Genomic DNA, 13,865 nt, shown 5'->3' with positions numbered 1-13,865 from the left:
CTCCTCCTCCCAGTGCTCTCCCCGGCACTCAGGGCCGTGCTCCTCCTCCCAGTGCTCTCCCCGGCACTCAGGGCCGTGCTCCTCCTCCCAGTGCTCTCCCCGGCACTCAGGGCCGTGCTCCTCCTCCCAGTGCTCTCCCCGGCACTCAGGGCCGTGCTCCTCCTCCCAGTGCTCTCCCCGGCACTCAGGGCCGTGCTCCTCCTCCCAGTGCTCTCCCCGGCACTCAGGGCCGTGCTCCTCCTCCCAGTGCTCTCCCCGGCACTCAGGGCCGTGCTCCTCCTCCCAGTGCTCTCCCCGGCACTCAGGGCCGTGCTCCTCCTCCCAGTGCTCTCCCCGGCACTCAGGGCCGTGCTCCTCCTCCCAGTGCTCTCCCCGGCACTCAGGGCCGTGCTCCTCCTCCCAGTGCTCTCCCCGGCACTCAGGGCCGTGCTCCTCCTCCCAGTGCTCTCCCCGGCACTCAGGGCCGTGCTCCTCCTCCCAGTGCTCTCCCCCGGCACTCAGGGCCGTGCTCCTCCTCCCAGTGCTCTCCCCGGCACTCAGGGCCGTGCTCCTCCTCCCAGTGCATCTCCCCGGCACTCAGGGCCGTGCTCCTCCTCCCAGTGCTCTCCCCGGCACTCAGGGCCGTGCTCCTCCTCCCAGTGCTCTCCCCGGCACTCAGGGCCGTGCTCCTCCTCCCAGTGCTCTCCCCGGCACTCAGGGCCGTGCTCCTCCTCCCAGTGCTCTCCCCGGCACTCAGGGCCGTGCTCCTCCTCCCAGTGCTCTCCCCGGCACTCAGGGCCGTGCTCCTCCTCCCAGTGCTCTCCCCGGCACTCAGGGCCGTGCTCCTCCTCCCAGTGCTCTCCCCGGCACTCAGGGCCGTTCTCCTCCGCCCAGTGCTCTCCCCGGCACTCAGGGCTGTGCTCCTCCTCCCAGTGCTCTTCCTCCCAGTGCTCTCCCCAGCACTCAGGGCTGTGCTCCTCCTCCCAGTGCTCTCCCCAGCACTCAGGGCTGTGCTCCTCCTCCCAGTGCTCTCCCCGGCACTCAGGGCTGTGCTCCTCCTCCCAGTGCTCTCCCCGGCACTCAGGGCTGTGCGCCTCCTCCCAGTGCTCTCCCCGGCACTCAGGGCTGTGCTCCTCCTCCCAGTGCTCTCCCCAGCACTCAGGGCTGTGCTCCTCCTCCCAGTGCTCTCCCCAGCACTCAGGGCTGTGCTCCTCCTCCCAGTGCTCTCCCCGACACTCAGGGCTGTGCTCCTCCTCCCAGTGCTCTCCCCGGCACTCAGGGCTGTGCTCCTCCTCCCAGTGCTCTTCCTCCCAGTGCTCTCCCCGGCACTCAGGGCTGTGCTCCTCCTCCCAGTGCTCTCCTCATCACTCAGGGCTGTGCTCCTCCTCCCAGTCCTCTTCCTCCCAGTGCTCTCCCCGGCACTCAGGGCTGTGCTCCTCCTCCCAGTGCTCTCCCCGGCACTCAGGGCTGTGCTCCTCCTCCCAGTGCTCTCCCCGGCACTCAGGGCTGTGCTCCTCCTCCCAGTGCTCTCCTCATTACTCAGGGCTGTGCTCCTGCTTAAAACATGTTAGCCTACTGTATGTTATTCATGATTGCACTTTATGTAATGCTGTAGTCTGATGGCATGTATATTCTTATTTGTTCCACAATTTCAACCTAATCCTACATCCAGTAAATAAAGCAACAGATTTCCACCCAGTCTCTTTTTTTGGCTAGCAGGAAGGTGTTTAACTGCCTGTCAAACTCCACATAGTCCCCAGGAATACATGAAGTGGGGACAGGACATACAACACACTTCAGCATCATCTTGAGGACATAGAGAATAGAAACCAGTGCACAAATCTTTGTATCTGTTAAATCAGTCTCCAACAATCTATTTTTGATCAATTATTTTCATCTATTTTCCACAATCCATCTTCAACAACCTATTGGGGCATCCCCTGCATATACACATTGAAATGAACTAAGCTAACAAGGCTCTCCCCCCTCCTAACCCAGATGGTTCAAGACTCTGACATATAATTTGCTGGATACAGTTCTATGCCATTAAAGAACAGATTGTACAAAAAGCCTAAAAGCAGCAATCCCTTTCCTATAATGGAGCACAGGTACATATCCCACAAGATCTTTCCCACCATATATTGGTGCAACGTGTCTAAAACTACTGCTAGACTTGCTTCTGGACTAAGGAATCTTTCATCGCTCAGGATTCCACTTCGCTCTTCTACTCAGAAATAGGTGGGGCTCAGCTATGTTCCTTCTGTGATCTTGGCAGCCTGGCCATTGATGGTAATTTCCTAATTTGCTGGATCTAGATTCCTTAGATCTCCTTTGGACTCTTCAGATCCGAAAGACGGTCTTACCAAATAAAGATGGCTTTGATTTCCTGCTGAGTGTCCTGCAACATCTCCTCTGATACTGGTCTGCACTGCTTGAGGACTAGTGTAGTCATTAAGGGGGTAATTTACCAATCGGAAATATGCCTAAATTAGGCGTATTTCAGGTGCAGATGGCAGCGCAACGGTTAGACAGCGCTTGTAGGAGCACTGACTTCTCTTCAAACAGCTGATCTGGACCCCTACCGATCTGATATTGATGACCAATCCTGGGGATAGGTCATCAATACAAATAAGCTGGACAACCCCTTTCAGTTGTCTTGGATGGGTCTTTAGTGCACATTTTCCTTATTAATGGTGTCATGATATGGAAACCTATTTGACATTACAAGTAGTCTCATCTCAGCTCTGCAGGTTTGGTTTAGTTAGGACAGTTTTACCAGCTGGTTTCTCAATGTCTCTCTCCTCTTATTTTTCTTATTATCGTTAGATGCATTCACTTTTCCAGTCAGGACAAGGCCCTGATCTAACTGAATGTTTCTATCCTGCCCCGCTGATCTCTCCTGTGAGACGGGCACCTGTCTGTGAGGGAACATGGCGCTCTATGTAGCACTCTGACTCGAGAAGGACTTTTGCATACAATAGTGTTGTGCCTATAGCAGCAAAACGACAAAAACTGAGCCTTCTGAATTTATTGTTGTTTTTTCATGTGATGGTGACAGCTCATCACCTCCCCCTCCCTGCACAGTGATCTATGCACAGGTCACATCTCCACATCACCTTTACACAGAAGTCAATGTGTCTGTTTCCTATGTTCATGTGGCTGCTGTAGAGCAAATCTCTGAACTACTCTGACAAAAGCTCCAGCGAGATGGCTGTCCCTAATTATAGGCAGAAACTTAATATACAGATAAGAAAACAGTGAATGTATCAGTATTTATACAAAATACAATATATATTACATATGAAGGTACCCAGAAAGTAAGTCATATGCAAAGCACCCTTGAATTTATTTCTCCCAAGCATCATGGACATCACAGTCAGGCTGGACTCATTAGCTACTTCTCCTCTTGTCTGCTCACCTACAATATGGATCCCACTAAATCTGGTTATGAACTTACATCTGTGTCTGTTCATTCTCTCCGGTATACCATTGCACCAAACTATTAGGAGGCATCCGAGTGACCTCGAGGGCTGCTTTAAACTCTCCCGAAAAGGACACTCTGACAGCAGTCAACCAAGATTTATGAAAGGCTCTTACCATTCACAGACACTGGTACAGGTTTCTCAAGTCCACTCGTCGTTCCATCTGAACTTTCCTGCAGAGATTCAATGTTAAAGACATGAGAAAAAAGAAAAAAGAACCCACGTTTATCTTATATCCAGGTGAAGATCAAACACCCCTAGAAGACATGAACCAATCTGCCCTGGAGAAGAAGGATCTCCCCAAGTGGACTCCATCTTTTATGGCACCAGAAACCTTTTTCAACCAACAATAACAACGAAAATGGAGAGTACAGTATACTCCACTGCTGCTGGGGGAGGTCAGTAGATGGAGCGTACAGTATACTCCACTGCTGCTGGGGGGGTCAGTAGACGGAGAGTACAGTATACTCCACTGCTGCTGGGGGAGGTCAGTAGATGGAGCGTACAGTATACTCCACTGCTGCTGGGGGAGGTCAGTAGATGGAGAGTACAGTATACTCCACTGCTGCTGGGGGAGGTCAGTAGACGGAGAGTACAGTATACTCCACTGCTGCTGGGGGAGGTCAGTAGATGGAGTGTACAGTATACTCCACTGCTGCTGGGGGAGGTCAGTAGACGGAGAGTACAGTATACTCCACTGCTGCTGGGGGAGGTCAGTAGATGGAGCGTACAGTATACTCCACTGCTGCTGGGGGAGGTCAGTAGATGGAGAGTACAGTATACTCCACTGCTGCTGGGGGAGGTCAGTAGATGGAGAGTACAGTATACTCCACTGCTGCTGGGGGAGGTCAGTAGATGTAGTGTACAGTATACTCCACTGCTGCTGGGGGAGGTCAGTAGATGGAGAGTACAGTATACTCCACTGCTGCTGGGGGAGGTCAGTAGATGGAGAGTACAGTATACTCCACTGCTGCTGGGGGGGGGGGGGGGGTCAGTAGATGGAGCGTACAATATACTCCACTGCTGCTGGGGGAGGTCAGTAGATGGAGAGTACAGTATACTCCACTGCTGCTGGGGGAGGTCAGTAGACGGAGAGTACAGTATACTCCACTGCTGCTGGGGGAGGTCAGTAGATGGAGTGTACAGTATACTCCACTGCTGCTGGGGGAGGTCAGTAGATGGAGAGTACAGTATACTCCACTGCTGCTGGGGGGGGGGGGGGGTCAGTAGATGGAGCGTACAATATACTCCACAGCTGCTGGGGGAGGTCAGTAGATGGAGAGTACAGTATACTCCACTGCTGCTGGGGGAGGTCAGTAGACGGAGAGTACAGTATACTCCACTGCTGCTGGGGGAGGTCAGTAGATGGAGAGTACAGTATACTCCACTGCTGCTGGGGGAGGTCAGTAGACGGAGAGTACAGTATACTCCACTGCTGCTGGGGGAGGTCAGTAGATGGAGCGTACAGTATACTCCACTGCTGCTGGGGGAGGTCAGTAGATGGAGAGTACAGTATACTCCACTGCTGCTGGGGGAGGTCAGTAGATGGAGAGTACAGTATACTCCACTGCTGCTGGGGGAGGTCAGTAGATGTAGTGTACAGTATACTCCACTGCTGCTGGGGGAGGTCAGTAGATGGAGAGTACAGTATACTCCACTGCTGCTGGGGGAGGTCAGTAGATGGAGAGTACAGTATACTCCACTGCTGCTGGGGGGGGGGGGGTCAGTAGATGGAGCGTACAATATACTCCACTGCTGCTGGGGGAGGTCAGTAGACGGAGAGTACAGTATACTCCACTGCTGCTGGGGGAGGTCAGTAGATGGAGCGTACAGTATACTCCACTGCTGCTGGGGGAGGTCAGTAGATGGAGAGTACAGTATACTCCACTGCTGCTGGGGGAGGTCAGTAGATGGAGAGTACAGTATACTCCACTGCTGCTGGGGGAGGTCAGTAGATGGAGCGTACAGTATACTCCACTGCTGCTGGGGGGGTCAGTAGACGGAGAGTACAGTATACTCCACTGCTGCTGGGGGAGGTCAGTAGATGGAGAGTACAGTATACTCCACTGCTGCTGGGGGAGGTCAGTAGATGGAGAGTACAGTATACTCCACTGCTGCTGGGGGAGGTCAGTAGATGGAGAGTACAGTATACTCCACTGCTGCTGGGGAGGTCAGTAGACGGAGCGTACAGTATACTCCACTGCTGCTGGAGGAGGTCAGTAGATGGAGAGTACAGTATACTCCACTGCTGCTGGGGGAGGTCAGTAGATGGAGAGTACAGTATACTCCACTGCTGCTGGGGGAGGTCAGTAGATGGAGAGTACAGTATACTCCACTGCTGCTGGGGGAGGTCAGTAGATGGAGCGTACAGTATACTCCACTGCTGCTGGGGGAGGTCAGTAGATGGAGAGTACAGTATACTCCACTGCTGCTGGGGGAGGTCAGTAGACGGAGCGTACAGTATACTCCACTGCTGCTGGGGGAGGTCAGTAGACGGAGAGTACAGTATACTCCACTGCTGCTGGGGGAGGTCAGTAGACGGAGCGTACAGTATACTCCACTGCTGCTGGGGGAGGTCAGTAGATGGAGCGTACAGTATACTCCACTGCTGCTGGGGGAGGTCAGTAGATGGAGAGTACAGTATACTCCACTGCTGCTGGGGGAGGTCAGTAGATGGAGAGTACAGTATACTCCACTGCTGCTGGGGGAGGTCAGTAGACGGAGAGTACAGTATACTCCACTGCTGCTGGGGGAGGTCAGTAGATGGAGAGTACAGTATACTCCACTGCTGCTGGGGGAGGTCAGTAGATGGAGAGTACAGTATACTCCACTGCTGCTGGGGGAGGTCAGTAGATGGAGCGTACAGTATACTCCACTGCTGCTGGGGGAGGTCAGTAGATGGAGAGTACAGTATACTCCACTGCTGCTGGGGGAGGTCAGTAGATGGAGCGTACAGTATACTCCACTGCTGCTGGAGGAGGTCAGTAGATGGAGAGTACAGTATACTCCACTGCTGCTGGGGAGGTCAGTAGACGGAGAGTACAGTATACTCCACTGCTGCTGGGGGAGGTCAGTAGATGGAGAGTACAGTATACTCCACTGCTGCTGGAGGAGGTCAGTAGATGCAGAGTACAGTATACTCCACTGCTGCTGGAGGAGGTCAGTAGACGGAGAGTACAGTATACTCCACTGCTGCTGGAGGAGGTCAGTAGATGGAGAGTACAGTATACTCCACTGCTGCTGGGGGAGGTCAGTAGATGGAGAGTACAGTATACTCCACTGCTGCTGGGGGAGGTCAGTAGATGGAGAGTACAGTATACTCCACTGCTGCTGGGGGAGGTCAGTAGATGGAGAGTACAGTATACTCCACTGCTGCTGGGGGAGGTCAGTAGACGGAGCGTACAGTATACTCCACTGCTGCTGGAGGTCAGTAGACGGAGCGTACAGTATACTCCACTGCTGCTGGGGGAAGTCAGTAGATGGAGAGTACAGTATACTCCACTGCTGCTGGGGGAGGTCAGTAGACGGAGAGTACAGTATACTCCACTGCTGCTGGGGGAGGTCAGTAGATGGAGAGTACAGTATACTCCACTGCTGCTGGGGGAGGTCAGTAGATGGAGAGTACAGTATACTCCACCGCTGCTGGGGGAGGTCAGTAGACGGAGAGTACAGTATACTCCACTGCTGCTGGGGGAGGTCAGTAGATGGAGAGTACAGTATACTCCACTGCTGCTGGGGGAGGTCAGTAGATGGAGAGTACAGTATACTCCACCGCTGCTGGGGGAGGTCAGTAGATGGAGAGTACAGTATACTCCACTGCTGCTGGAGGAGGTCAGTAGACGGAGAGTACAGTATACTGCACTGCTGCTGGGGGAGGTCAGTAGACGGAGAGTACAGTATACTCCACTGCTGCTGGGGGAGGTCAGTAGACGGAGCGTACAGTATACTCCACTGCTGCTGGGGGAGGTCAGTAGAAAGCTCCATTACATCAGTCTATAGAGGATTTGTAGAAACCTCAGCTTCATCTACCTGATGATCCAGTGGGATATTTGGTTTCTCCTCTGGACAGTCCTGGGAATACTGAGGACTGGGACATCTCTCTGGTGGATTTCTCTTAGTGGATCCATCTATCGGAAAAACACAATATATTGTCTACATTTAAGGATGTGATGATGGGTAAATCTACTGTGAAGCTGGTGATCCGTGAACGCTGACTTCCCCCTGTTCCCAGAACGCTTACCACATTCCCCACTCCTATGTTTTGGCAGTCCATGCTGCTCTGTCCTTTCCACACTTTGCCTGTGGTGCCTCTGTCTGCCCGGAGAGTGTGAGCTTCCTCCGGCTCTATAAAGGGGTTCTCCAGGAATTAGGAAAATGAAAATACGTAACTATTACTTTATTATAAATCTATTCCCGAATACCTTTAATTAGTTATAATGGATCGTTTTCTCTGAGGAGCAATAATTAGGAGAAATAAAATGGCCGCCGTCCTATTAGTACACACAAAACCTGTCCTAATCACACAGGAGGACAAGGTACTTCAGAGCACTGAGGTAAAGAGCTGCCTCATCCTCCTCTTTGCTCTGCTTGTCAGGGATTCTGGTCCTGAATACAGTTTAATATGATCTGCAGATGAATCTCTGTAGGAATGAAGTTCATGAGGAGACATGAAGTACAGAGAGGAGGTGGGGATGTGGCTGTGTCCTGCTAGGTGATTAGGACAGGTTTTGTGTATACTAATAGGACGGCAGCCATTTTATTTCTCCTAATGACTGCTCCACAGAGATAACGAGCCATTATAACTAATTAAAGGTATTTGGGAATATATTTATAATAAAGTAATATTTAGGTATTTTCATTTTCTTAATTCCCAGAGAACCCCTTTAAGGGCCAGCATGTGTTCGTCCTAATCTGTCCAGCCTATTGTTAGCCTGGGTTATTTCAGGAAAGGTGCCTGAGCATTAGGTACTAGTTGCTAGTTTCCTATGAGGGTGAACCATTCCTCTGCTCATTTGCAATTTATCAATTTTTTTTCCCTGTTAACATAATTTAACACTTTGCTGCCTGACCTTCGAACTGTTTACTGCCTGCCCCGACGTCTGCTTGTTTCCTGCTTATGCTTCTGTCTGAGCCTTTGGTGCTCTTGATACCTCTGGATGAGCAGCCACTGAACAGAAACTGCTTCAAGAGGAGATGGCCTGGTGGTTCCCTCACAGTCCAAATGAATTAAAAGGGTGAAAAGCAGGGGGTCCACTTATATAACTCTCTTTGGAGTAGCCCCGAGCCAAATCTGTTCAATGGCACAGTGGATCTACATCTACTTCTGTAACGCTAACTCTCAGAACTGTTCTCTCCTCTACAGTCATGGAAGGTCTCCTCTTACCCGGTGATGTGAGGGACTGGTGATTCTCCATCATGACGTCCTTGTACAGATCCTTGTGTTCTTCTAAATACTCCCACTCCTCCATGGAGAAATAGACAGCAACATCCTGACACCTTATAGGAACCTGACAACACAAGGACACAGTCATTACCAGACCCCTCCCTTGGCGTTATTGTATAATGTCCCAGCATTCCCAGCAGCGCTCACCTCTCCGCTCAGCAGCTCAGTGATCCTGGTGGTAAGTTCTAGGAGCTTCTGCTCATGTATCAGGGAATGAGGTGGAGGCTCGGTGATGGGGCTCTGGGTCCTGCTCCGTCCTCCTGACACACGGGGTGTCACACACTCACCAGACGACTTCTTCACTACTGTGTAATCCTGTTTATGGGGAGACGCCGATCACTACAGAGATTCTAAGAATCCTTCACCTTTCCAGTAATTTCCCTGTTTTATTACTAGAGATAAGAGTGATGTCATGTGAGACTCACCTCTCCAGTTATCAAGGAGATGATCTCCAGGGTGAGGTCTAATATCCTTGAAGCCATGTGGTTTCTGTCCTTCTCCATCATTGGTGGGTCATTGATGGATAGAACCATCAGCTTTAAACATAAGAGTCCTGCACCTAAGAAACTGGTAGGAATCAAAAAGGATTGAGAGAAAAGTCACATTTGGATTTAGGCCTCATGCACACGACCGATGTTGTGGTCCGCATCCGTTGCTCCGTTCTGTGGCCCCGCAAAAAAAATATAACATGTCCTATTCTTGTCCGTTTTGCAGATAAGAATAGGCGTTTCTACAATGGGACGCCTGTCCCAATTGCGGAAAGCACACAGGCGGCTTCCGTGTTTTGTGGACTGCAAAAAACGTAACGGTCGTGTGCATGAGGCCTAAAGTGGATCATTTCCTCTGACAGGAACAGAAAAACGCAAAACACGACTCTGATGTGAACAAGCCCTTAAGTAACACTGTGCTGTAAGAGTATTTTACTTACGGTACTTTAGTATTGATTGGTTCTGTCCCCTTTAATTATTGCATCACCTTCTATAATCTTTGTAATCTAGTGAGTTATGGAAGGTCAGATAACAAATACAAACTCCCCACTGAGCTGTGAAGGTCACATTCCAGAGGGGGTAACTCATTGGACGTCAGTACTCCACACTGGACGTCTTTAGGATGTGGGGTAAAAGGTATAAAACTTTGTGCACAAACATCCCAGTTCTTGCATGGCCAGCATACCATGAGCATGTTTGGGATGCTCTGGATCGGCGTATACGACAGCGTGTTCCAGTTCCTGACAATATTCTGCAACTTTGCACAGAAGAGGAGTGGACCAACATGCCACAGGCCACAATCAACAACCTGATGAACTCTATGCGACGGAGATGTGTTGCACTGCGTGAGGCAAATGGTGGCCACACCAGATACTGACTGGTTTTTTGACCTTCCCCAGTAAGGCAAAACTGTGCACATTTCAGAGTGGCCTTTAATTGTGGGCAGTCTAAGGCAGACCTGTGCAATATTCATGCTGTCTAATCGGCACCTTGATATGCCGCACCTGTGAGGTGGGAAGGATTATCTCGGCAAAGGAGAAGTGCTCACTAAACACAGATCTAGACAGATTTGTGAACAATATTTGAGAGTAATGGATCTTTTGTGTCTGTAGAAAATGTTTCAGATCTTTGAGTTCAGCTCATGCAAAATGGGAGCAAAACCGAAAGCGTTGTGTTTATATTTTTCTTTAGGTGTATATATGCAGTACAGACCAGAAGTTTGGACACACCTTCTCATTCAAAGAGTTTTCTTTATTTTCATGACTATGAAAATTGTAGATTCACACTGAAGGCATCAAAACTATGAATTAACACATGTGGAATTATATACATAACAAAAAAGTGTGAAACAACTGAAAATATGTCATATTCTAGGTTCTTCAAAGTAGCCTCCTTTTGCTTTGAATACTGCTTTGCACACTCTTGGCATTCTCTTGATGAGCTTCAAGAGGTAGTCGCCTGAAATGGTCTTCCAACAGTCTTGAAGGAGTTCCCAGAGATGCTTAGCACTTGTTGGCCCTTTTGCCTTCACTCTGCGGTCCAGCTCACCCCAAACCATCTCGATTGGGTTCAGGTCCGGTGACTGTGGAGGCCAGGTCATCTGGCGCAGCACCCCATCCCTCTCCTTCATGGTCAAATAGCCCTTACACAGCCTGGAGGTGTGTTTGGGGTCATTGTCCTGTTGAAAAATAAATGATGGTCCAACTAAACGCAAACCGGATGGAATAGCATGCCGCTGCAAGATGCTGTGGTAGCCATGCTGGTTCAGTATGCCTTCAATTTTGAATAAATCCCCAACAGTGTCACCAGCAAAGCACCCCCACACCATCACACCTCCTCCTCCATGCTTCACGGTGGGAACCAGGCATGTAGAGTCCATCCGTTCACCTTTTCTGCGTCGCACAAAGACACGGTGGTTGGAACCAAAGATCTCAAATTTGGACTCATCAGACCAAAGCACAGATTTCCACTGGTCTAATGTCCATTCCTTGTGTTCTTTAGCCCAAACAAGTCTCTTCTGCTTGTTGCCTGTCCTTAGCAGTGGTTTCCTAGCAGATATTCTACCATGAAGGCCTGATTCACACAGTCTCCTCTTAACAGTTGTTCTAGAGATGTGTCTGCTGCTAGAACTCTGTGTGGCATTGACCTGGTCTCTAATCTGAGCTGCTGTTAACCTGCGATTTCTGAGGCTGGTGACTCGGATGAACTTATCCTCCGCAGCAGAGGTGACTCTTGGTCTTCCTTTCCTGGGGCGGTCCGCATGTGAGCCAGTTTCTTTGTAGCGCTTGATGGTTTTTGTGACTGCACTTGGGGACACTTTCAAAGTTTTCCCAATTTTTCGGACTGACTGACCTTCATTTCTTAAAGTAATGATGGCCACTCGTTTTTCTTTACTTAGCTGCTTTTTTCTTGCCATAATACAAATTCTAACAGTCTATTCAGTAGGACTATCAGCTGTGTATCCACCTGACTTCTCCACAACGCAACTGATGGTCCCAACCCCATTTATAAGGCAAGAAATCCCACTTATTAAACCTGACAGGGCACACCTGTGAAGTGAAGACCATTTCAGGTGACTACCTCTTGAAGCTCATCAAGAGAATGCCAAGAGTGTGCAAAGCAGTAATCAAAGCAAAAGGTGGCTACTTTGAAGAACCTAGAATATGACATATTTTCAGTTGTTTCACACTTTTTTGTTATGTATATAATTCCACATGTGTTAATTCATAGTTTTGATGCCTTCAGTGTCAATCTACAATTTTCATAGTCAGGAAAATAAAGAAACTCTTTGAATGAGAAGGTGTGTCCAAACTTTTGGTCTGTACTATATATATATATATTCACACTTTGTAAATATTTTTTGTCACTTAGCCTGTGTAGCCCGTCTATTGATTCTCAAATTATCAAATTCACATTAAAACAAACACAATGGTGTTTTTTTTATATATTTTATTTAGCATTTTCTTTAGTCTCTTTTAGGGATTTGAGTTTTCCATTGCCAGGCAGCCTTCTACCTCAGTCTCACCACTTAGATGCCACGGTCAGTACTGACTGGTAGTGATAGAAGCAGATCTCTATAATACAGACCCACAGGATCGGCGCAGGTCAGGAAGGAGATAAAGAGAAGTCCTGTCCCCGTCCTGTCAGTCGCCTCTTTCCTCTAATCGCTGGAGTTCTGCTCCGGGGCCAGTGATGGATCCGGGGTTTGTCCTGCTGCTCGCACAGCTGCAGGTTTGTTACTATCACATGTGTGTGCAATTATTTACCCCCAACTGTGCAAACCCCAATCCCTGCGGCCATCACTGAACCCCCAATATCACCAGCATTAAAGGGCTATTCCCGTCACATAACGTGAGGTTCTATCGCTAGGACTCGTCATCAGTGTGCGGTAGGTGGGGGCTCGTCTCCATCAGGACCCCACCAATCCTGAGAATGAAGGGGCTGCAGAGCTGCTTTACTGCTGAATCTCCTCCACAGTCCCTGCTCATTAGAGCTCCGGCCTCCGCTGTGCAGGGACAGTGAGGAGAGGACACAGCGCTGCAGCCCCTTCATCTAGAAGAGGTTGTCCCCACCGATCACACACTGACTCCATATCCTAGTGACATCACAGAACATTGTGTGATGGAAGACCCCTCTAATCCAGGAGAACAGCCCCTCTTACAGGGGTCTGGGGGTCTCCTAATATTCCAGGGGGAGAGCAGACATGTCTGAGGAGAACTCCCCTCCTGTGAGCAGAGACTCTCTATGGCCGGTGCTGCCCCCTGCTGGCTGGACCTGCTATATATCACCTATAGAACCGCTCCATTCTAATAAACCCAGAACCAAGACCAATAACTGACCTGCAGATCTCACCTCCTGGGGCTGCAGGACCTGCGATGACGTCACACTGGTCACATGACAGGAAGTGCTGCACAGTGAAAAACCTTTACTGCTTTACTCCTCCCCTCATGTGACTGATCACATGACCATGACATCATCAAAGGTCCTGCAGTCACTATTATATAATTTATGATAAATTCGGATATTTTTAATAGGCAGGAAGTAATAATAATGTTTCCCCAACTTATATATAATCTACAGTCATTCTTTGAATTCTTCTACCCAGAATTTTTTTACTTACATTTTTTGATTTGTCATTTCCATATTTTCTTACATTTCCGATCTGTCATATGTGGTGACTTGGGTATGGATTTTCCAACGATTGGGTCTTTTAAGAGTAGTGTTAGTGAACAATGTTGCAGAATTAATTTCATCTTATTATAGGATGGTGTGTACAGAGTCATGAAGTTATAGATCTATGACTATATGAAAAAATGCAACACTGCGCGCTATAGTACAAATAAATAGACAGCCAAAAACTACACAGAACGCCTTCCTCCTTATCACGCAATTGATCAGAAACGCTACAAACATATATCTCTGTGTCCAGGTCCTACCTTAACTCAGATGTGTCTGTTGCGATACAGTGTTCTG

At 49.4% G+C, this 13,865-nt stretch overlaps 1 protein-coding gene and 1 long non-coding RNA gene across 3 annotated transcripts in view; both read right to left on the bottom strand.

Moving 5' to 3' along the window:
* LOC122934742 (oocyte zinc finger protein XlCOF6-like) overlaps nt 1-9,079 on the bottom strand; it is a 398,458-nt gene extending 389,379 nt beyond the window's left edge. The window contains exons 1-3 of the mRNA XM_044290418.1: nt 9,052-9,079; nt 8,845-8,968; nt 7,491-7,588 (exon numbers count right to left, since the gene is read on the bottom strand). Of these exons, the coding sequence (XP_044146353.1) occupies nt 7,491-7,588; nt 8,845-8,929 (183 nt within the window). The 5' untranslated portion in view covers nt 8,930-8,968; nt 9,052-9,079. The remainder of the gene's footprint in view (nt 1-7,490; nt 7,589-8,844; nt 8,969-9,051) is intronic.
* A 23-nt stretch (nt 9,080-9,102) lies between these two features.
* LOC122934862 lies at nt 9,103-13,267 on the bottom strand. Of its 2 annotated transcripts, none has more exons than XR_006388719.1 (3): nt 13,232-13,267; nt 9,330-9,471; nt 9,103-9,243 (listed from the first exon to the last, which is right to left on the bottom strand). It is a non-coding gene; the product is annotated as an uncharacterized LOC122934862 (long non-coding RNA). The 2 variants fall into 2 exon arrangements; XR_006388720.1 differs by having other exon boundaries at nt 9,162-9,219.
* Between the last annotated feature and the right edge of the window lie 598 nt (nt 13,268-13,865).

Source organism: Bufo gargarizans, chromosome 4 (genome assembly GCF_014858855.1).
Source record: "Bufo gargarizans isolate SCDJY-AF-19 chromosome 4, ASM1485885v1, whole genome shotgun sequence".
Taxonomy (NCBI): Eukaryota; Metazoa; Chordata; class Amphibia; order Anura; family Bufonidae; genus Bufo; species Bufo gargarizans.
The sequence above is the reverse complement of the archived record's forward strand: the minus strand, read 5'-3'. Positions and strand labels throughout refer to the sequence as shown.